The sequence below is a fragment of the Anomaloglossus baeobatrachus genome, assembly GCF_048569485.1.
Source record: "Anomaloglossus baeobatrachus isolate aAnoBae1 chromosome 5 unlocalized genomic scaffold, aAnoBae1.hap1 SUPER_5_unloc_21, whole genome shotgun sequence".
NCBI lineage: Eukaryota > Metazoa > Chordata > Amphibia > Anura > Aromobatidae > Anomaloglossus > Anomaloglossus baeobatrachus.
In genome coordinates, this window is record NW_027441797.1 from 860,145 (window position 1) to 884,010 (window position 23,866).

The 23,866-nt window shown below is 46.9% G+C and overlaps 1 protein-coding gene across 1 annotated transcript in view; it reads right to left on the minus strand.

The window, feature by feature from the left end:
- LOC142259007 (uncharacterized) overlaps positions 1 to 23,866 on the minus strand; it is a 244,029-nt gene that overhangs the window by 149,123 nt on the left and 71,040 nt on the right. The window contains exons 13-17 of the mRNA XM_075331545.1: positions 16,240 to 16,334; positions 15,933 to 16,112; positions 15,730 to 15,853; positions 15,532 to 15,645; positions 3,780 to 5,240 (exon numbers count right to left, since the gene is read on the minus strand). Coding sequence (XP_075187660.1) covers positions 3,780 to 5,240; positions 15,532 to 15,645; positions 15,730 to 15,853; positions 15,933 to 16,112; positions 16,240 to 16,334 — 1,974 coding nt within the window. The remainder of the gene's footprint in view (positions 1 to 3,779; positions 5,241 to 15,531; positions 15,646 to 15,729; positions 15,854 to 15,932; positions 16,113 to 16,239; positions 16,335 to 23,866) is intronic.

Below are 23,866 nucleotides of genomic sequence, written 5' to 3' on the forward strand. Positions count from 1 at the left end.
GCATTTAGAGGAGAAAATAGCTCTTTATGCTGACGATTTATTACTTTTCTTGGGGGATCCATCAGCCTCATTGGATCATGCCATGCAGATAATAGAGAAATTTGGAGAAGTTTCGGGACTGACCATTAATTGGTCTAAATCGAGCCTCTTTAAGGTGGATGGGGAAGTAGCCTGGACAAATGAGGATACTGGGGCTAACAAATTGAAGAATGTGGACGAATTTAAATATCTAGGTATCCAGATATCTCTGCCAGTAGAAAAATACATACAGGTGAACTTATGGCCGCTCCTTAAAAAATTGAGAACCAAGGTGGATGCCTGGAACAAGCTACATTTGTCAGTTGTTGGAAGGGTTAATTTACTAAAGATGGTAGTAATGCCTAGACTCCTATACATACTGCACAATGCCCCTGTTTGTATTTCAAGGAAAAGATTTAAAGGGATAAACTCGCTGTTTAGGGACCTGGTGTGGGGTAAAAAGCAGCCTAGGGTGCGATTAGAGACTTTACAAAGGCCGAAGGATGAGGGGGGTCTAGCAATCCCAAATCCGGAATTGTATTTTATAGCGGCGCAATGTCAACACCTCAGGGGTTGGTCCGATCGAGAGAAAGATGGGGGCATTAAAGAAGTACTGGAATACATAGTGGGTAGAAGTCCATTGGTAATGGGACTAGAGGATGGTGCGGTGGGGCTCCTGGGTAGAACATCTCCTACAATGGCACTTATAAATAAGACCTGGGATAGGCTGAAAAGGGTGAGAGGGGTGACCCGGTTAACCAAGTTTACACCTATCTGGGATAACAGTAATCTCCCGGAGATTCAGAAAATGGGGAATATTGAGGAGTGGAGACGCAAGGGTGTGATATACATGCATCAGATATTGGACGGAGGAATTGTGAAATCGTTCCCGCAGTTACAGAGTGAGTTTCAGTTACCGGCGTCCGGCTGGCTCCACTACAGACAATTAAAACATGCGATTGCAGCCCAAGCGGCTAAACAAAGTGTGGCCATACAGACTGACCTGGTACTGGAGTATGTGTGTAAGGGCGGAGGAAGCACTAAAGGGATCATTTCTGGCACGTATAAAGATATACTACATACCTTTCTGTTAGAATACCCAATTAAAACTAAATCTAAATGGGAGGAGGAAGTTGGGCCGATAATGGAGGAGGTGTGGGAGAGTATCCTGGCGTATGTCCCTAAACTTTCCATGAGCGAACCGGCCAGACTGTCTCACCTATACGTGATTCACCGGGTATATAGGTCTCCCTTACTGATGTTTAAAATGGGGTTGAAAAGGAATTCGGAGTGTCCAAGGTGTCAGGGATCTGACGCAGGTATTTTTCACATGATGTGGTCTTGTCCGAGACTGGTCTCCTTTTGGACTAAGGTTATCCACAAGATAGGAAGAACATATGGGTGTGTCCTCCCCAGGGAACCAGTGATATGCCTATTGGGATATGTTGAGGAGCTTGGGGTGGAAAATACTATGAAAATTGTCATTGCTAGGCTGCTGTATGCGGCAAGAAAGCTAATCGCCAGGTCCTGGATTAAAAAAGACCCCCCGACCAGGGGAGAGTACATTAAAAGGGTGAAGTGTATTCTTCAGCTGGAACGGGGAGTGTATGAAAGAAGGGGGAATGTTAAAATGTTTGAGAAGCTCTGGTCTCCTTGGCTGCAATGCGGATAGGACGAGTGATGGACCAGTAAACTGATATGGGACGGGGATAGCCGTCTGAGACCTCTGATGTGTATGTTTTGTTTTATTTGTGTTACTAGTTGTTTCTCCTGCACAACGGGATGGTTCTATACTACAGTTGAAGGGTATTATAAGTGTGTACTATATGGGATGTAGTATCGGGGAGAAGTGTTGCTGCCGGGGTGGGGGAGGGGGCGGGAGGGGGAGTTAAAGGGGTAATAGATGTGATAAATTTAATTTGGATGCCGATTTGTTATTCTGTTGTATGTACTCTGTTTTAATAAAAAAGTATCTGATTTAAAAAAAAAAAAAGCAGTAGGCGGTATTATTAGCATGGGGAGCAGCGAATATTCATTCTCTTTAATATCGGGTACACATGATTACTAAGCAGCCCGCTTACTGCTATGACTGGGCGATCACGTGTGTCTACTATTAGACATTGAATATTCACTGCTCTCCAAACCCATAATACCGGCTGTGGGGAGCAGTGAATATTCTGGCAGCTTACTGAAAGAAAATGTCCGTAGACCTTGAGAGCTAAGAAGACGTTGTAGACAATCCGTTCCAAGCAAAGACTGAAGTTTATTCCGAGATAGCAACAGAGCAGATAAGACAGGTTATGTGGCAGGATGACACACAAAGGTGTCTGGCAGAACAGCAGAATTAGCAACAGATTAAGTGTCCCCCGAAAGGCGTGTGCGGCTCTTATACATGTTAGACAAAGGAAAGCTCATACTGCAGAGAAAGGCGTATACGTTGGAGAATAAAGAATATAATGATACATCATGACATTATTTATGAGCATTGCGGTAAAAACCTATTGGATTCCTATGGGCCTCCATGATACTTTTCACTAGTTCAGCCATGTCGTCATTGCTGACATTTCTGATCCCTGAAGGCGCCTCTACTTCACATAACTCTTCACACACTGACAACTCTATTGACACCTTAATTTCTTTATCAATTCAATACACCTGCTATTCATGACGACACATCACCATCTATCAACTGATGCAATTGTATTCTTCTATTCGATTTAACCTTTTTTGGACCTTTTCTTATACTTGCTAATTACACTGATGTCATCTCTATCGCCTCTCTGGGGGGAGAACTCTAGCCAGTGCAGCTCATTAGCTGCAAAGTTAGTTTGCTCAAGTCTTCCCAAGATGGCTGTTAAATACAACATGGCTGCTCAGCACATTATGGCTAACTATTCTCTAACACTTACGTCTGCGTGTAACTGAGGGCACATGGCAGTAATGTCATGCACTTCTGCGCTTACATGCTGAAGTCACTTGCCAGCATCAGAAGAGAACACCGTGCACCGGGAGAGCAGAGGGATGGGGCGTATAATCGTTTCTTTTCTTATGTTTACAGCGTGATGGGGAAATATATACCAGAAAGGGCCCAAGAAGAGGGCTATATATACAACAATGGGGACATATATACTAGGACATGAACCATATATACCAGGATGGGGATCATTTATACCAGGATGGGATAAAGATGGGCAACATATATACCAGGATGGATATACAATATACACAAGGATGGGAGACACATCAACAGTACCTGAAAGGGGCCCAGGATGGGTGACATCAGTACAGAATTGGGGGATTATATCCCAGTAAGTGTCAGCAGCAGATCCCCCCCCATAGCAGTGTGTCATGACCACATTTTTTGTGTCAATCTTTTTCCCTATATTCCTCCTTCAAAACCTAGGTGTGTCTTATTGTATTTTTTGGACCATAAGTTTAAAAAGAAATAAAATTGTTCTGTTCCTCACAAATTCTTACTTGAGCAATTGTAGCCAATTTTTTTTTTTTTATAAAACTCTTTGAATTATAGTACATCATGATGGCTTCTCCTGTGTGACTCATCGGACAACAGGATCTGATTAGTCTTAAAAACATTTGGCAAATTCTGAAAGCAAGAATGGCTGCTCCGTTCTGTTGGTTTTCAGATGTCGGCAAGACTTGATTTACCAGTTAAACATTTCAATTATTCACAACATGAAAAAGGTTCCCTTCCCTGTGCGGCTTCTTCACATGTTTAACAAGACCTGATTTCCTAGTAAAACATTGCCCACATTCTGAACATGAAAATGGCTTCTTCCCTGTGTGAGATCTTTGATGTACAACAAGATCTGATTTCTCAATAAAACATTTCCCACATTCTGAACATGAAAATCGCTTCGCCCCTATGTGAATTTTTTTATGTCTAACAAGATTTGATCTCTGAATAAAACATTTCCCACATTCTGAACATGAAAATGGCAACTCCCCTGTGTGAATTTTCTGATGTCTAACAAATTCTGATTTCTGACTAAAACATTTCCCACACTCTGAACATGAAAATGGCTTCTCCCCTGTGTGAATTTTATGATGTCTAACAAGGTGTGATTTCTGAATAAAACATTTTCCACATTCTGAACATGAAAATGGCTTCTCTCCTTTGTGAGATCTTTGATGCTCAACAAGTTTTGATTTCTGAATAAAACATTTCCCACACTCTGAACATGAAAATGGTTTCTCCCCTGTGTGAAGTTTGTGATGTCTAACAAGGTCTGATTTCTGAATAAAACATTTTCCACATTCTGAACATGAAAATGGCTTCTGTCCTGTGTGAGATCTTTGATGCACAACAAGATCTGATTTCTGAATAAAACATTTCCCACATTCTGAACATGAAAATGGCTTCTCCTCTCTGTGAATTTTATGATGTCTAACAAAATTTGAGTTCTCAATAAAACATTTCCCACATTCTGAACATGAAAACGGCTTCTCCCCTGTGTGAGATCTCTGATGCAAAACAAGATCTGATTTCCGAATAAAACATTTTCCACATTCTGAACATGAAAATGGTTTCTCCCCTGTGTGAAGTTTCTGATGTCTAACAAAGTTTGATTTCTGAATAAAACATTTTCCACATTCTGAACATGAAAATGGCTTCTCCCCTGTGTGAATGTTCTGATGTCTAACAAGTTGTGATTTCTGAATAAAACATTTCCCACACTTTGAGCATGAAAATGGGTTCTTCCTAGAGATAATTTTTTGATCGTTAGCAAGGGTTATTCTTGGAATAAAACATTTTTCACATTCTGGGCTTAAAAATGGCTTCTCCCCTGTGTGAGATCTTTGGTGTTTAAAAAGATATGATTTCTGAATAAAACATTTCCCACATTCTTGACATAAAAATGGCTTCTTCCCAGTGTGATATTTTTGATGGTCAACAAGATGTGATTTCCTGGTAAAACATTGCCCACATTTTAAACATGAAAATGGCTTCTCCCTTGTAGGAACCGTTTCATTCGTTTCATATTCCCCATTCCTTCTGTAACTTTTATTCTGCTTACAATTCTGTGATAAATGGGAATTTTGGGCTTGTTTGAAAAACTCAGACGATAGAGCTTTCCGAGGAAGGACAGGATTTATATCTGGGACAACAGCATGCTCTTCATATGTATCATGTGGGATACTTTCATCATCTGTTATAAATTCTGAAGATATTAGAGATCCATCTGAACTCCCAATACAGTGAACTGATAAAAATAAACACAAAGTTATTAATTTTTAATGATATCATCTTGAAAGTACATTTATTTTTTTAAACCATAACATCAGAAATTAAATTAGTGAAAAAATTATTCTGAATCTGTTGTCCAAAATCGAGATCTAAAGGCCCCTTTACATGCCACGATTTATCTGATGATATGTCGTTGGGGTCACGGTTTTCGTGACACACTTCCGTCGTCTTTAACGACGTTGTTGCGTGTGACACCTACGTGCGACTCCGAACGATCTTAAAAATAGTGAAAATCGTTGATCGTTGACACGACTTTCAGTTTAAAAATATTTTTCGGCGTTTGGAACGCAGCAGACATATTGCTACGTTTGACACCCTGCCAATGACGAACAACATCTACATGACCGCCTTAGTCAAACAATATCTCGCTGAACGATGTAACGTCGTTTGTGAGATGGGTACGTGTGACCGCTACAAAACGACATATGAGCGATCTCGGCAAATCGTAGCAACGATCTGGATGTGTCACATCGCTAACGAGATCGCTAGCGATATCATTGTGTGTAAAGCGGCCTTAAGAGTTACATCTTTGTTAATTCGGCTCTCCCATTCCTAGCACCAGTTATCTGGAATGTGCTACAGTAAATAATCTGATTGATTGTCACAATGTGACTGCAGGATAATGAGGGACAGGGGCTCCTATACTGTCCCTCACACTAGGGGACCCTAAGCTATTCCTAACCTCTGGATTACCCCTGAAGATGGAGATGCCGCAGTCTCGTGCATTACTAGTCTCCTGACTAGATTTAATCTGTGATCCCCAAGGGAAGGAAGGGGCAGGATTATGATGGAAATACAGATAGGACACATTGCAAACTCACAAAAATAAACAGTGAGAGGCTAAGGAGAAAAGCAAGAGCAGGAAGGCAGCAACAAAAATGACAACAAGGGTTAACACCACAACAGCTCACAGTAATAATGCACAATAAATACCCATAAGTCTGGATCACAACACCTCACCAGATCAGTATAGGTAAACTATAGCTGGCATTAATCAAATAGTCCAGCCAGCATGTACAGAACGGGAGCAAACAATACTTTCTCCTCTACAGCATGTGATCACAGACATTAACAAGCAGCCCAGCAGAGAATAACCCTTACTAGCCTGCTCAAGCCTGTGGTTTGACGGCTGTGTCTCCCTGCGCTGCTCACAGACAGCAGAGAAGTTAACATGCAAAAAAAATACCAGAAACTATCATTTCAACAGATCCTGACGCTGCCATGACAGTTGGCATAACCTGCAAACATCTCCATGAAACATTGATCTACAACATAGACAATTTCAAAGAGGTTTTTTTTAAAGACGAAAATAAAATAAAGACAGATGCTGAAAATTCAACTGGGTTGTCTGGGACTGTAACGCTGATGGCCTATCCTTAGGCTTTGTAACCAAAGCAGGTAGCAGGGTCTTACAACCTGTACAGATAAACATTAGGGCTCCAATTCATCAAGACCGGTGATGTACACTGAAAAATGAGGTCAGGGACTGGAGTGAGATTTCTGGCATAAGGAACATCGCAGTTTGTTATGAATTAGAGAAGCGGTGGCATCACACCCTTGTTCTGGCCAAGCTCTGCCCATTTTGGCAAAGCTGGTTAAAATTGTCGTGAACACACACAGACACACACATCAGCCTGTCTCCTCTTCAGCTTTAGACTCCTCCAAATGAGACCTTTGGTCACATGACGTGATGTCAAAATGGTCCTTAAGCAGTCCTATGATTGGTATATAAACACTGGGGCCCCTGGGAGAAAGGGGGCCCTGTGCAATTGCCCAGTTTGCTCTCCCTTTTCCATAATGCCAGTTCAGAAAACCAGCCTGTCTTCTGTTCAGTTCTTTTAGACTCCTGCAATTAAGAGACCTTTGGTTACATCATGTCACATGACTTTGAAGCCATCAAAGGTCCTTAAACAATAAACCTCAGAATACAACTGATGGGGTCTTTAAGAGTGTGAGGTCTTGAAATTTGCGCAGTTTGACTGCTTCCAACGCTGGCCCTGACTGTAACTAGAGCTTATTTATGGAGTAGGGCTTATATTTCAAGCATTCTTCAAAAATCCCATAAAATTGTGCTAAGTGTTATTGTGATGCCCTGGACTAGCCAGGTAGTCACAGGTAGGCCCTTGCAAAAACACCCGTCCCCTAAAAAGGTGTCATCAGCCAACCTTAAAAACCTAGTCACCTGTTTTGCTATATTTTTTGCTAATATTTTTAGCACTAAGGTTCAGATATGGCTAGAGACCCGCAACACACATCCGTTTAATTTGTACGTGTGCGGTACGTATTTGCACGTACCGGAGACACGTACACACGGAGACCCATGTTATTCAATGGTAGATGGCACAAACACGTAAAATCACACGGAACGTGTGACCATGTGGTAAGTACGTGTGCGCTTTTCTACACGGACGACATGTCCGTTTTTGGCCGGCAGCACGCAGGCACGGACCCGCTTTAGTCTATGGGTCCGTGCCTGCACATACCACACACGGAGTATGTCCGTGTTCAGCACGTTTCGTGCGTGTGCGTTTTTACACTAGCGATCTTATTTTTTGTTTTTTTTTCAATTAAAGTCAGTATACTTACCTTTTTTTCTGCTGTTCTCAGTCATTCTTACATTGGCGCTCGGTGTTTTTCTTCCCCCGGCTCATACCGCTCCCCGATCACCAGCGTGGCGAGGAACAGCTGTGCAGAGAATACGCGGCAACAATTACTTTGAATATACCGGCCGCTCATTAATCAATCTCGTATTTCTTGCTTTCCCCACCCACAGATGCCTGTGATTGGTTGCAGTCAGACACGCCCCCCACGCTGAGTGACAGCTGTCTCACTGCACCCAATCACAGCAGCCGGTGGGCGTGTCTATACTGTGCAGTAAAATAAATAAATAAATAATTTAAAAAAACGGCGTGCGGTTCCCCCCCCAATTTTAATACCAGCCAGATAAAGCCATACGACTGAAGGCTGGTATTCTCAGGATGGGAGCTCCACGTTATGGGGAGCCCCCCCAGCCTAACAATATCAGTCAGCAGCCGCCCAGAATTGCCGCATACATTATATGCAACAGTTCTGGGACTGTACCCGGCTCTTCCCGATTTGCCCTGGTGCGTTGGCAAATCGGGGTAATAAGAAGTTATTGGCAGCCCATAGCTGCCAATAAGTCCTAGATTAATCATGTCAGGCATCTCCCCGAGATACCTTCCATGATTAATCTGTATATTACAGTAAATAAACACACCCGAACAATCCTTTATTAGAAAAAAAAACACTAACAAATTGCCTTGTTCACCAATTTAATAAGCCCGAAAAAGCCCTCCATGTCCGGCGTACTCCAGGATGGTCCAGCGTCGCATCCAGCTCTGCTGCATGAAGGTGACCAGAGCTGCAGAAGACACCGCCGCTCCGGTCAGCTCCACGCAGCTAATGAAGGGAATAGCGCGATCAGCTGGGCTGTCACTGAGGTTACTCGCGGCCAATGCTGAATACAGCTGATCGCGCTATTCCCTTCATTAGCTGCGTGGAGGTGACAGGAGCGGCTGTGTCTTCTGCAGCTCCTGTCAACTTTCATGCAGCACAGCTGGAAGCTACGCTGGACCATCCTGGAGTACGCCGGACATGGAGAGCTTTTTCGGGCTTATTAAAGTGGTGAACCAGGGTATATGTTTGTGTTTTTTTTCTAATAAAGGATTGTTCGGGTGTGTGTGTGTTTATTTACTGTAATTTACAGATTAATCATGGAAGGTATCTCGGGGAGACACCTGACATGATTAATCTAGGACTTATTGCTGCCAAAAACTCCTTATTACCCCAATTTGCCAACGCACCAGGGCAAATCGGGAAGAGCCGGGTACAGTCCCAGAACTGTCTTCCAACAAGCCTACAACCTACAATAGCCCTCAATCCAGTAGACCACTGCACAACCAGCTCTGTCCTCACCTATTGTACCATCACCCATTCCCTGTAGACTGTGAGCCCTCGCGGGCAGGGTCCTCTCTCCTCCTATACCAGTCTGTCTCGTACTGTTAATGATTGTTGTACGTATACCCTCTTTCACTTGTAAAGCGCCATGGAATAAATGGCGCTAGAATAATAAATAATAATAATAATATAATGTATGCGGCAATTCTGGGCGGCTGCTGACTAATATTGTTAGGCTGGGGGGCTCCCCATAACGTGGGGCTCCCCATCCTGAGAATACCAGCCTTCAGCCGTATGGCTTTATCTGGCTGGTATTAAAATTGGGGGGGACTGCACGCCGTTTTTTTTAATTATTTATTTATTTATTTTACTGCACAGTATAGACACGCCCACCGGCTGCTGTGATTGGGTGCAGTGAGACAGCTGTCACTCAGCGTGGGGGGCGTGTCTGACTGCAACCAATCACAGGCATCTGTGCGTGGGGAAAGCAGGGAATACGAGATTGATTAATGAGCGGCCAGCATATTCAAAGTAATTGTTGCCACGCATTCTCTGCACAGCTGTTCCTCGCCGCGCTGGTGATCGGGGAGCGGTAAGTATGAGAGAGGGCTGCTCACTTCAGTCACTCGGGGGATTAGCGGTCACTGGTGAATCCTTCACAGGTGACCGCTAATCAGTACGCGGCACACAGACAGAGCCGCGGCATGACAATGAAGTCGGGTGAAGTTCACCCGAGTTCATTCTCATCGCGCAACTCTGTCTGCTGTCAGCCGACATGTATCAACGACATTGTGCAACACACAAACGGACATTCCACACGGACATTCCACGTACACATACACGGGCATTTTAGACACAAACACGGACATTTTACACGTACACACGGCTCGCATACGCCATCACACGGATGCCATACGTACCGGAAAAACGCCCCGAAAAAACGGAACACGGACCCGAAAAACGGACCGTGTCGCACGGACGTTTTTTTTGCGGAAGTGTGTTTTAGGCCATAAAGAAGGCAAATAAGTAATTTTATTATAAAGATTAATATGAAATACAAACTTAAAGGAAAAGTATGATATTGCGTACACTTTTGTATAATGAACATACAAAGGTTAAGTACAGTTAAATACTTACATCACCAAGGAGTTTTGGAACATCATCTGTCTGGAACTACAGTCAGAGAAGCATGACATAGACAGAGAACTCCTGGAAATCCCAACACTGACCGGACGTCTCGGTACAGGTACATCAGCTTCTGTCTGTGCTATATTTCATCTGATGTTATAGAGGTTTGAACAATATTACAAGTCTTAAAGTTAATGTGTTGTAGTCTTATTCATCCATGCCCTTTGATGGCCAGTCATTGGGCATAGATGAATCAGAGATACACCACACATCAGACAATGGGGTAATAAACCCACAGCATTCAAATCTCCCAAGAATACACATCAGGTATTTGAGCTAGGTAAATGGATATATTGTCTGTCTGTGTATATAGCAAACCCATAAAACATCAGATTGTTGAACTAAAGTAAATTATAAGGATTCTCCTACAATGATATATTGTCTGCCTGTATATATACAACAAACACACAGAAACCCTTAAGCATACAGAAGATTTTGTCACCATGTACACTTTGTCTGTATGGTTAAACAATATGTTATAGTTTAACATAATGTATAAACTCAAAAATAGCCATTTTTATATTTGCAATACATCACCTCCCTCAGGATTTGATGGACACACCAGGGGGCGTGCCCAGGCAGTTGGACACGCCCACCGAGGAGTTCACAGGTCCTGAGGCAGGAAAAACAAGGAGATCAGTTTTGACAGTGGAGTGGTGAAGTTCAAGAGCAGAGGCAGACCTGTGCCCAGGTCTGCCGCAGTCTAACACCAGGTGTCTGGGTCGGAGCCCAGTCACCTCTGGCTAGGAGGCAGACTGTGGCCTCAGCCTGCAGGAGCCGGGAAGATGGCTCGGTGGAACCGTAAGGGATCGGGGCAGGGTAATGGCCCGCCGGTACCGAACCGGGGAACCGACTGGAAACCAAAGCACAAAGGGGGGTACTCAGACCCTGAAACGCGGTCCCGAAACTATCGAACCCCGTTAATTAACCGATTGAGGTCTGGACTTTAGGTCCTTTCCCATCCAAGTCCCGACTGAAGACAACAGCCCACCGAGGGGGATAAAAAGCTACCGCTCAGGCAAAGAGATCCCACGGGCCAGCGTCTGCGGGCAAACGGGCTCTCCCGACACAGACAACGCCGGGGAGCGGGCTCTCGTTGCTGAAGCACAGGCTGTCCATAGCTACACAGAAGGTGCAGGAGAAAGGCGGAGACCACCAACCCGAGTGGGGGACCAGACGCAGCCGGCTGCGGGAACCGACCACCATCTTCTTGGTTTACCAGAGACTCCTGTGCATCTGTGATAGTGAGTACGACTGTGCCCTCGGGCCACGAATTGCCCTGCACCGCCAAGCACCGGACACACCACAAAAATCCGGGTCCCGGGGCCATCAGCCCTACCCACGGAGGGGTTAACACCAAAGCTGCACAACATCTCCCCCAGGTGCCTAGTGAACAGCAGCGGTGGTGTCCACATTCACCACAACCCGTGGGTGGCGTCACGAACTCAAACCAAAAATCACGGCCTCGGCCGTAACCCTAACCCACTCAAAGAGCCAGCCCCTTCCAGAGCGAAGTGACCCCCGGTCCGGAGGCGCTCGAGCCACCCACAAATGAGCCCGGATCCGAGTGGCTCGGCTGCAGCCGAGCGCGGGGCGGTACACATTGACTCTTCTGGCGTCACGAAGAGGATACTTACCAAATCACCTACCTGGTGAAGTGCGCCGTGAAGTAGAAGTCAGCGGTGACCTGTTGAAAAATTTCAGAATTTGCCATCTTGTCGCCATCTTTTGGCGCGAAGATTCCTGCCAAAGCCGTCTTCCCTGCAAAAAGAACGCGAGACTTGAAACCGCGCCCCCTGGTAATTCGGCTGTGCCAAAAAGCGAGCGGTCGAAAAACGAAACTGAGAAGCGAGTGCCGCGAAAAGACCAAGGGGGGGCGGGTGAAGACCCCGTGTTATGTGGCCGAGAAGATAAAGGGCAGGGACTCCAAGACTCTGCCACCCGTTTGGTTCCTGGACTCCGAGAGTTCATCATGTCCGCCCTGTCTGGCAAGCCCGCAACCCTGGAGCCCGCGCCCGGAACAGCGGCGTGGGTGGATGCCCGGACGGCATTAATGTGCTGCCGCTTGCAAGCCCAGGTGCGGTTCTTGATGGAACGATGGGTGGCCAAGATGGAGGAGATAGCCTAGGCCGCGCGAGTGCGAGAAGTGGAGGCAAATTTTGGAGAGCGGCTAAGCGACCCACGCCCCATGTCCCTGAGGGACCGACCAATGCGGCTGAGGGACTCGGTCTGCCCCTACTCTCCATGTTGCTTCCCTCACCACTTGTGCCGGTTACCGCTGCTCCCCCGCTCGGTCCGCTGCCCCCGACACCGTCAGTGGAGCCCGTCCCATCGGCCTGTGAGGACCCACCTGGGGAGGCAGCCCGCGGACGGCCGCTTATTCAGCCCGCACCAATCCCGCTCCCGTGGAAGATCAGGCCTCGGAAGATGCCCGTTCCCGAGGTGGACCCACCGGTCCCGGAAGTGACCGCGCCCCAGCTGCCCAAGGCCCCGGCAGTCCTCCCGGCCAAGATGGAGGTGGATGCCGACCGGAGGAGGGCCCAGCAGGTAACGCTGGCCGTTCCCAGGTCCCAGGCCTCGGCTGAGGTCCTGCGGGGTTGCCGCTGCCAAGCAGCAGAGCCGGCCGTGACACAGCGGGGTTCCCCAAGGAGGGTGTCGGTCGTGGCTGAGACGGGGGAGCTCCGGCTGGGCCTGACCCCCGCACAGAGAGACCCGGAGCAAGCAGAAGCTCCGTACTGGGAGCAGCGGCAGAACCAGCTGGGCCGGGAGATAGCGGCCCGGGAGAAGCAGAAGGCTGAGGTGCTGGCCCGAACCATCAAGGAGAAAGAGAATCTCCGCAGCGCCACCTATCGGGTGCGGGGCCCGACCCGGGAAGGCCAACTCTGCCAGTTTGACCCCTGCCGTGGATGGGGGGTTATTTTTGAGCCCAGCCTGGAGGCCAAGATCTTTGTCTCACAGAGGAATGTGTACCCCCACCTTCCGATGGGTCACCCGGACCGTGACCTGGAGCCCGGTGAGCTTGTTACATACACCCGGCATTGCGGGGAGAGGGGATGGTTCACCCTCAATGTGAAGAGGAAGGTGAGCCGCAGCTTCCCGAGGCGCCCCCAGTCCCCTCCCCCGCCGTATGAGTCTGAAGAAAGTTAAAAGGTGGCGGTTCCCGGCTACCATGTTCCCGTCCCCATTGGGACTCTGCTGTTTTATACCCCCGTTTAAACCTTAGACAAGGCCGAGAACTTGCAGGCCACCCAATAACTTTTGGGCTTTGTAAATAGCCCCTTGGACCAACCTTTCATGTCTGCAGTCTCCGGAGAGGCTGGTTGGAGGAAGGGCCTGCGGCAGAGTAGGCCGAGGTCCCGTCACCATGGCAACCGGTGAGAACCCTCCGGGTCCAGGGGTCCTCTGGACATGGGGCCCCTGAGAGACTGCCGGGTATGGAACTTTGTACCCGACCCGTTGTGGGCAATACCCGGACTTGAACCCGATTCCTGGACTGGAGAAAAGGGGTGCTGACCTGGTTTTAGAGCCAGCATCAAGGCTAGGTTTGCTTGGGTGGGCAAATGAAAGGACCCAGTCCCGTTCCCGTTTAATAAAAGTGTTTTACCCGTTTGCAACGTTAAAGAAAAATGCCTGTAAGGGATGATTCCAAAAAGTCTGCTTAGTATGTAAATAATGTTATTATAATTGTATATGTTTCCCGTTTTATCTTTTTCAGTTCAAAATAAACCGGTGGTGGTCGGACAGCCCGCGGACGGTCTGTATTAAACCAAGGGGGAATGTGATGCCCTGGATTAGCCAGGTAGTCACAGGTAGGCCCTTGCACAAACACCCGTCCCCTAGAAAGGTGTCATCAGCCAACCTTAAAAAACTAGTCACCTCCCTCAGGATTTGATGGACACACCAGGGGGCGTGCCCAGGCGGTTGGACACGACCACTGAGGAGTTCACAGGTTTTGAGGCAGAAAAAACAAGGAGATCAGTTTTGACAGTGGAGTGGTGAAGTTCAAGAGCAGAGGCAGACCTGTGCCCAGGTATGCCGCAGTCTAACACCATGTGTCTGAGTCGGAGCCCAGTCATCTCTGGCTAAGAAGCAGATGGTGGCCTCATCCTCCAGGAGCCGGGAAGATGGCTCGGTGGAACTGTAAGAGACCGGGGCAGGGTAGTGGCCCGCCGATACCGAACTGGGGAACCAACTGGAAACCGGAGCACAAAGGGGGGTACTCAGACCCTGAAACGCGGTCCCGAAACTACCGAACCCCGTTAATTAACTGATTGAGGTCTGGACTTTAGGTCCTTTCCCACCCAAGTCCCGAAGGAAGACAACAGCCCACCGAGGGGGATAAAAAGCCACCGCTCAGGCAAAGAGATCCCACGGGCCAGCGTCTGCGGGCAAACGGGCTCTCCCGACACACAACGCCGGTGAGCGGGCTCCCGTTGCTGAAGCACGGGCTGTCCATAGCTACACAAAAGGTGCAGGAGAAAGGCGGAGACCACCAACCCGAGTGGGGGACCAGACGCAGCCGGCTGCGGGCACCGACCACCAACTTCTTGGTTTACCAGAGACTCCTGTGCATCTGTAATAGTGAGTATGACTGTGCCCTCGGGCCACGCATTGCCCTGCACCGCCAAGCACCGACACACCACACCAATCCGGGTCCCGGGTCCATCACCACTACCCACGGAGGGGTTAACACCAAAGCTGCGCAACATCTCCCCCGGATGCCTAGTGAACAGCATCGGTGGTGTCCACATTCACCACAACACGTGGGTGACGTCACGAACTCAAACCAAAAATCACGGCCTCGGCCGTAACCCTAACCCTCTCAAAGCACCAGCCCCTTCCAGAGCGGTGACCCCCGGTCCGGAGGCGCATGAGCCACCCACAAACGAGCCCGGATCCGAGTGGCTCGGCTGCAGCCGAGCGCGGGGCAGTACATTATTTTTGGACTATGTTTAATTTTCAGGGAAACAGGGTATTTATGAACCCTCTGCAGGTCTTTGAATTGCCTTTATAATGACATAGAGAAGGCACTAGAAACAAACAGAAGGAAAGACAATACAGTTGAAAAAATAACAGAGCAGAAAGCCTAAAAATGTAAACACAAAATTAGTGCAGAAAGAAAATGAGTAGATATCTCTTACAGGATAGAGCTGGAGGAAACACATCCTGAGGAACATCGGGATCTTCTTGTTTACAGTCCTGTGGGAGAAGAGGACGGGGACATCTCTCTGGTGTTGTCCTCTTATTGGATAGAACTGGAGGAAAACACATACAGGGACTGAATTCATTCCTTACATACAGATAATTATAGGCCGTATCTATTTAGTCCTGTCTATTACCTGGTGATGTGAGGGGCTGGGGAACCTCCATCATGACGTCCTTGTACAGATCTTTGTGTCCTTCTAAATACTCCCACTCCTCCATGGAGAAATAGATGGTGACGTCCTGACACCTTATAGGAACCTGACACATAATGATACCGTCACCCTCGATCCCTTCATAGCGTTACTGTATAATGTCCCAGCATTCCCAGCAGTGTCACCTCTCCAGTCAGCAGCTCAATCATCTTGTAGGTGAGTTCTAGGATCTTCTGGTCATTGATGTCCTCATGTATCGGGGGGTGAGGTGGAGGCCCCGTGATTGGGCTCAGGGGTCTTCCCCATCCCTCAGACACAGGGGCCTGACAGCGCTCACTAGAGGTCTTCTTCACTACTGTATAATCCTGGTTATGGAGAGACAGTAATAAATGTCACTCCAGACATTTCCAGAGTCCTCACCTCCCCAGTTCTGTCCATCTGTTATTCCCATAGATAAGAATGATGTAATGTGACGTCATCAGAATCTCTCACCTCTCCAGTAAGCCGGAAGAGGATCTCTAGGGTGAGGTGTAATATCCTCTCCGCCATCTTGTCCCTGGCCATATCCATCCTGGACAGGAAATTTTCTGAAAACAGAATAATATCACTGAAAGGATCTGATATTATAAGGACCTGAATGGGAAGGAGATGAGCCGATATGGAAAATGAATGGAGATAATAATGGAGGGAAGATATCATTTGGGTAGGAAAAAAAAATTTCAACATGAAATGAAGTAGCAAAACCGACCCATAAAAGTATTGCACCTAAAATGGTATCAATGAAAACGTCAGCTCATCAAGCAAAAAACAAGTCCTCACTCAACTCCGATGTCGGAAAATGGAGACACAAACTGATTTTTTAATTTTTTTTTTTCCAAAAGTCTGATTTTTATTCACTAATAGAGATGAGTGAACCTGGAGTTCGGTGTTCAGTAAAAACTCAGACTTCTACAAGATAGCAAAGTTCAGGTTTGGAGTTCGGGGGCTTTAGGGCTTTACGTATGGAAACCACTCTCGTGTGATCAGATGTATTGTGCACCAAGAAATAAAACTGAAAAAACCCGCCCTCCCCCGGAAGCGATCTGTTTATGGCTGCATGTGGGCGGAGACACGAACTGCCAATCACTGGAGAGACAAACAGCGGAGCGCACCACTTGTAGTACAACCAAATCACTAAGGGTGCACCCTGGTACAGAAAACGGGGGGACTATTCAAAAAAAGGGAAAGATTGTGCACAAAGAATCAGGGGCACACCAATAGATAAAGATATATGAAGAAAACACCTTTATTCAATACACAAAATGGGACATGTTAAAAACATTTAAAACAAACATAGAAACAACAACACCCACTGGGCGGAGCCAAGCCCGAGATGTACCAACAATTCGGAATTGTCATCTCCATCTCTGCAGTGTCTGTGTACACTATTACACCACCAGGGGATCATATGACACCGGATACTTGATATTGCACTACTGTTGGGTCTTTATATGCCATACCATTTATATTGTACTTTTACATATATATTGGCTCATTGTTGTTACATCTCGGGCTTGGCTCCGCCCAGTGGGTGTTGTTGTTTCTATGTTTGTTTTAAAGGTTTTTAATATGTCCCATTTTGTGTATTGAATAAAGGTGTTTTCTTCATATATCTTTATCTATTGGTGTGCCCCTGATTCTTTGTGCAGAATCTTTCCCTTTTTTTGCACTGAACTGCCAATCAGTGACTTCAAATGAAGTTCAGGTCAAGTCCAAGTCCAAAAACAATCTTTACAAATGTTCAGCTGGACCAGCAGAAGCCGAACGTCCACGGGTCCGCTCATCTCTAGTCACCACTGAGATAATAATAAATGTGGAAGTCTGATATTGCCGTAATCACACTGACCCGGAGAATCACGCTGAGCACTCACTTCCAGCACATCGTCAATGGCGTAAAAACAATTAAAAAAAAATGGATTTTTGTTTTTCTTTTTTCACCAATTCACTGCACTTTGAATTTTTACTTAATTTCCAGTAGATTTTATGGTAAAATTAAAAACTAAGTCATTTAAAGAAAAAAACAACCAAAAAAAATCCTTCATAACAGTTTACAATGTGCCCATGGTAGGGATGAGCGAATGTATTCGCCACTATTCGGTATCCGACGAATAACAGGCTATTCGCGACATTCGGTATCCGACGAATAAACCAATATCCACTCCGATACTTTCATTTTCATTTCTGACTTCCTGGCGCCTGTTTTCCAGCCAATGAACACATCTGATGTTGTTTTCCCTCACAGTAATGCCGCAGCCATCTTTGTTGTGGTGTTACTGTGATTGGCTCGGCCGCACAGCGTCTTGGAGGCTATATAAGCCAGCGGCCATTTTGTGAACATACAGTCATAGGGAGCTGGCGGTGTAGATAGACTGTATTGTGTGCGGGAGAGCGTTCTTAGATGCAACTAATAAATAGTCCTTGTAAGGGTTGAAGACTTTGTCCAGTAGCTGCTAGCAGCTCCATAAAATCGCCAAATCGCAAATCTGTGAATGCAGAACCAGCTATAGGGCTCTCTCTGTCTGTCCGTCTGTCTCTCTCTGTCTGTCTGTCTCTCCCTCTCCACCTCTGTCTCATACTCACCGATCACTGACCGATCACCAGCACGGCTCTGCACGGCTGTCACACTGCTCTGGCGGCTTCTCGAGCTTTTGAAAATGCCGCTCATTATTCCATCTTGTATTCACTGCTTCCCCCCCCCCACCAGCACCTATGATTGGTTGCATTCAGACGAGCTCCCACATTGAGTGACAACTGTCTAACTGCGACCAATCACAGCCGCCGGTGGGCGGGTCTATGTAGTGCAGCAAAATGAATAAATAATTTTAAAAAAAAAAAAACAGCATGCAGCCCCCCAATTTTGATAGCAGCCAAGGTAAAGCCACACGGCTGAAGGCTGGTATTCTCAGGATGGGGAGCCCCACGTTATGGGGAGCCCACCAGCCTAAAAATATCAGCCAGCAGCCGGCCGGAATTACCGCATCCATGAGATGCGACAGTCCCGGGACTCTACCTGGCTCATCCCAAATTGCCCTGGTGCGGTGGCAATTGGGGTAATAAGGAGTTAATGGCAGCTCATAGCTACCACTAAGTCATAGGTTAATCATGGCAGGCATCTGAGACACCCCCATGATTAACCTACAAATTAAAGAAAATAAACAGATACACCCAAAAAATCCTTTATTTGGAATAAAAGCCGAAAAAAACCCCACCCTCTATCACCACTTTATTAAAATGCCCAAATACCCCTCCAGGTCCGACGTAATCCACACGAGGTCCCACGACGCATCCAGCTCTGCTACATGAAGATGACAGGAGTAGCCGTAGAACACCGCCGCTCACCATGAGCTCAACAGAGCAACTGAAGTGAGCCGCAATGCTATCAGTGATGACCTCACTCCGGTTACCCATGGCCACCGCTCTCAGGAAGAAGACTTGAGCTGGCCACGGGTAACCTGAGTGACGGCACCGCTGATCGCGCGGCTCACTTCAGTCACTCAGGTAACTTGCGGTTACCGGTGAGTCTTTCACGAGAGAGAGTGAAAGAGTAAGAGAATGATTCCAGATTATTTCCAACCTACAGGCTGTGCCCATACTGTTTCTGCCTTTTCCCATCCATTTCAGCCTTTTCCTCAGTCACCACAGGTCACCGTTAGGTCCAACGTGAAATTATTCGGGTTTCCCATAGACTTACATTGGGCGTCGAATATTCGTGAATACGCAAATAGCGGCGACCTAGTCGTCGGATATTTGTCGAAGCAGATATTTTGGTATTTGATCATCCCTAATGGTTGGGTTTTACTCTCCTCCTCCTCCTCCATGTCATTCTGTAGCACTAAATTCAGATTTTCAGAGGGTCTGCAGGTGTCAAGAAACCTGAGTTTGGTGAGGGCCCCGAGGTGGCCCAGTAACGTACATTTTGGAGGGACTGCTCTTACTTATACATTTGGGTGGTGCCTCCCTCAATGAGACTCAGATAGTCTCCATAGCAGTTTACAGTGCGCCAATTGTAGCATTGGGCTTTATCCTCCTCCTCCTCAAATTTCCCAGTCTGGAATGTAAACGTGTGTGTAAACCAGAAAAGAGAGAGCAGATTCTATCTTGGATGGCAGACAATAAGACCTCTTCACATTTCTCAAGCAGCAACAAATTTTCCACGACCACACAGTCTACTGTGAATACACAGAAGGCTGGTCCATCCAATCCTCAACCTGGTCCTCCTAACTACCCCCATCATCAGTCATAGGAGACATATGACTCCAAGTTTGGCCACTCTGAGGATCTGTTTTGTATATATCCTTTAGTTGGCTCTGGCCTCTCACCGTGCAGCATTGAAGAGGGATGAGAGGATGTGCTGTGAGTTGAGTATTTGAGAACCTATGGCCAGAAAAAAGCCAATTTGAGGAACCTGATTTACTGTCTCCAGAGGTGGAGACTGATGATGATGAGACACAGTTGCCATCAGAGCAGCCTACAATCTCAACTGCGAAGGAGGATGAGATGGAAGATGAGGTGGTCCATGATGAGTCGACTGATCTGACCTGTACCGTTGATATGTATAGCCAGCACATCAACACAGAGGAAGATGGATATGTAGCACCAACACAGGCATGAAGGGGTAGTGGTTTGCCCAGAGTGAGAACTGGGTCAATTGTTCTGAAGAGCACCCCAAACTGTGGTCCAAGTCAGGGAAAGGGGGCGTTCAGCCGCTGTCTAGATGGTTTTTTTTTAAAGTCCTTCAGAGAAATAAAGTGTAATCTGTAGCATCTGCCATACCAAGTTGAGCAGAGCGCAGGTCAAACGCAACCTGAGCACCACCAGTATGTGGAACCACATTGCAGCCAAGCACCCTAGAAAATACAATAATTATAGCAAAAAAGACAACCCTGCTTATGAGAGCTTACATCTACAATGAGGTGGGGTGGGGGTGGGGGCCAAGGTACAGGTGCTGATTTCCAATGACAAGCCAGCTATCTCAAAGATATGAGGGATAGATGAAGGCTGCCTGAACCAGTCAGCCAATCTTTGAGATGCTTTTGGGTGTATTGGAGTTTGATGGAGAGTTATGTTATGAGAAGTCGTGGATGGACTGAAATTAATTTAATTAGAGAGCGTGATAGGCCACCCTAAAGAGCTGTGTTTTAGGGAACGTTTGAAGCTGAGTAAGTTGTGATTCGTCCTGGTTTCTTGGGTCAGAGCATTCCAGAGGATGGGTGCAGCTCGGGAAAAGTCTTGGATCCGGGAGTGGGAGGTTTGGCTTAGTGTGGATGTTAGTCGAACGTCGTTTGCAGAGTGTAGAGAATGGATAGGGTGATAGACAGAAATGAGGGTGGAGATGTGGGGAGGTGCCACACTGTGGAGAACTTTGTGGATGAGAACAAACAATTTGAATTGGATCCTGTGATATATGGGCAGCCAGTGCAATGACTGGTGTGGTGCCCTGGACTAGCCAGGTCGTCACAGGTACTACAACATACACCCCCACCCCGAGACAGGCAAATCAGCCAGACACAAAATCCTTGTTGCCTCCCTCCAGGGGCTGATGTCCACACCAGGTGGGATGGAGCCACCCACGGAGGAGTTCATAGTCCTGGAGGCGGGAAAAGGAAGGCAGATCAGTTAGGGAAGTGGAAGAGTGAAGTGGTGAGAGAGGAGCAATCTGACCGTGTCCGGGTGTGTGGCCCAGGCACCGAGAGCAAGGTTGGCAGACGGTGGTGGCCGTCTGCAGGAGAGGCATATTGACGCGGAACTGTAGGACCGGGATCGGGCGGTGGCCCGCCGGTTCCGAATCGGGGAGCGAAGTGAAGCCAGCACACACAGGCAGGGCTTACGGACCCCGACCAGGCTTGGAGTCGCCATTAGAGGTCAAACCCGTCAGTGACCGGAACCCCAAGGGTTTCCTAACAGTCAAGACCCGATTGAAGGCAACCGTCCAACCAGCAAAAAGGAAATACAGCTACCGCCACAGCTAGAGTTCCAAGGGCCAGAGCCTGCGGGCAAAAGGGCAACTCCAGGACATATACACGCTGGGGAGCGGGTTACCGGTGGGAATCCATCGGGACCGAACTGTGACAGAGTATGCAACAGAGCAGTGATGGACGCCAGGCCAAGGTACAATCCAAAGGGCTTTATTGGAACCACAAAGATAAAGCAGCAAACATAAATATAAATCCTTCAAATCTGCAAGGAGTCCACAACAACAAAACAAAAGATCCAGGGGCACCACCTGGTATTCCGATGCCAGGGAAATTAGGGCAATGGTCCTTATATGAGTTCCTTGAGTCCAACAGGGTGAACAACAAAACACAATCCCACGTGGCCGCGGATCTCCAGTCTGTAACAGTCCACACACACAGACCCCAGGATCCAGCCTTAGCTATAGATCCTAGTACGTCTCCAGCCGAGATCCAACTAACTGAACTAACATGTTCTTCTCTCCTAGGATCAGCCCCTTAGGTGGGCACACCTCCCCCTGGCCATTTGATGCATGAATGGACTTTAGACTGCTGGCTCTGTTCTGTTTACCAAGTTGTAGATTGGAGAAGTCCCATGCTGAGAAGAACAATATATATATGCAACCCCCACCAAATCAATGACAATAGCTACTGCTGAAGCCTGATTGCAATATGATACAGGCTGGGGGGAAGGTACAGTTAAATCCAGAAATATTTGGACAGTGCCACAAGTTTTGTTATTTTAGCTGTTTACAAAAACATGTTCAGAAATACAATTATATATATAATATGGGCTGAAAGTGCACACTCCCAGCTGCAATATGAGAGTTTTCACATCCAAATCGGAGAAAGGGTTTAGGAATCATAGCTCTGTAATGCATAGCCTCCTCTTTTTCAAGGGACCAAAAGTAATTGGACAAGGGACTCTAAGGGCTGCAATTAACTCTGAAGGTGTCTCCCTCGTTAACCTGTAATCAATGAAGTAGTTAAAAGGTCTGGGGTTGATTACAGGTGTGTGGTTTTGCATTTGGAAGCTGTTGCTGTGACCAGACAACATGCGGTCTAAGGAACTCTCAATTGAGGTGAAGCAGAACATCCTGAGGCTGAAAAAAAAGAAAAAATCCATCAGAGAGATAGCAGACATGCTTGGAGTAGCAAAATCAACAGTCGGGTACATTCTGAGAAAAAAGGAATTGACTGGTCAGCTTGGGTACTCAAAAAGGCCTGGGCGTCCACGGATGACAACAGTGGTGGATGATCGCCGCATACTTTCTTTGGTGAAGAAGAACCCGTTCACAACATCAACTGAAGTCCAGAACACTCTCAGTGAAGAAGGTGTATCTGTCTCTAAGTCAACTGTAAAGAGAAGACTCCATGAAAGTAAATACAAAGGGTTCACATCTAGATGCAAACCATTCATCAATTCCAAAAATAGACAGGCCAGAGTTAAATTTGCTGAAAAACACCTCATGAAGCCAGCTCAGTTCTGGAAAAGTATTCTATGGACAGATGAGACCAAGATCAACCTGTACCAGAATGATGGGAAGACAAAAGTTTGGAGAAGAAAGGGAACGGCACATGATCCAAGGCACACCACATCCTCTGTAAAACATGGTGGAGGCAACGTGATGGCATGGGCATGCATGGCTTTCAATGGCACTGGGTCACTTGTGTTTATTGATGACATAACAGCAGACAAGAGTAGCCGGATGAATTCTGAAGTGTACCGGGATATACTTTCAGCCCAGATTCAGCCAAATGCCGCAAAGTTGATTGGACGGCGCTTCATAGTACAGATGGACAATGACCCCAAGCAGACAGCCAATGCAACCCAGGAGTTCATGAGTGCAAAAAAGTGGAACATTCTGCAATGGCCAAGTCAATCACCAGATCTTAACCCAATTGAGCATGCATTTCACTTGCTCAAATCCAGACTTAAGACGGAAAGACCCACAAACAAGCAAGACCTGAAGGCTGCGGCTGTAAAGGCCTGGCAAAGCATTAAGAAGGAGGAAACCCAGTGTTTGGTGATGTCCATGGGTTCCAGGCTTAAGGCAGTGATTGCCTCCAAAGGATTCGCAACAAAATATTGAAAATAAAAATTTTTTTTTTGGGTTTGGTTTATTTGT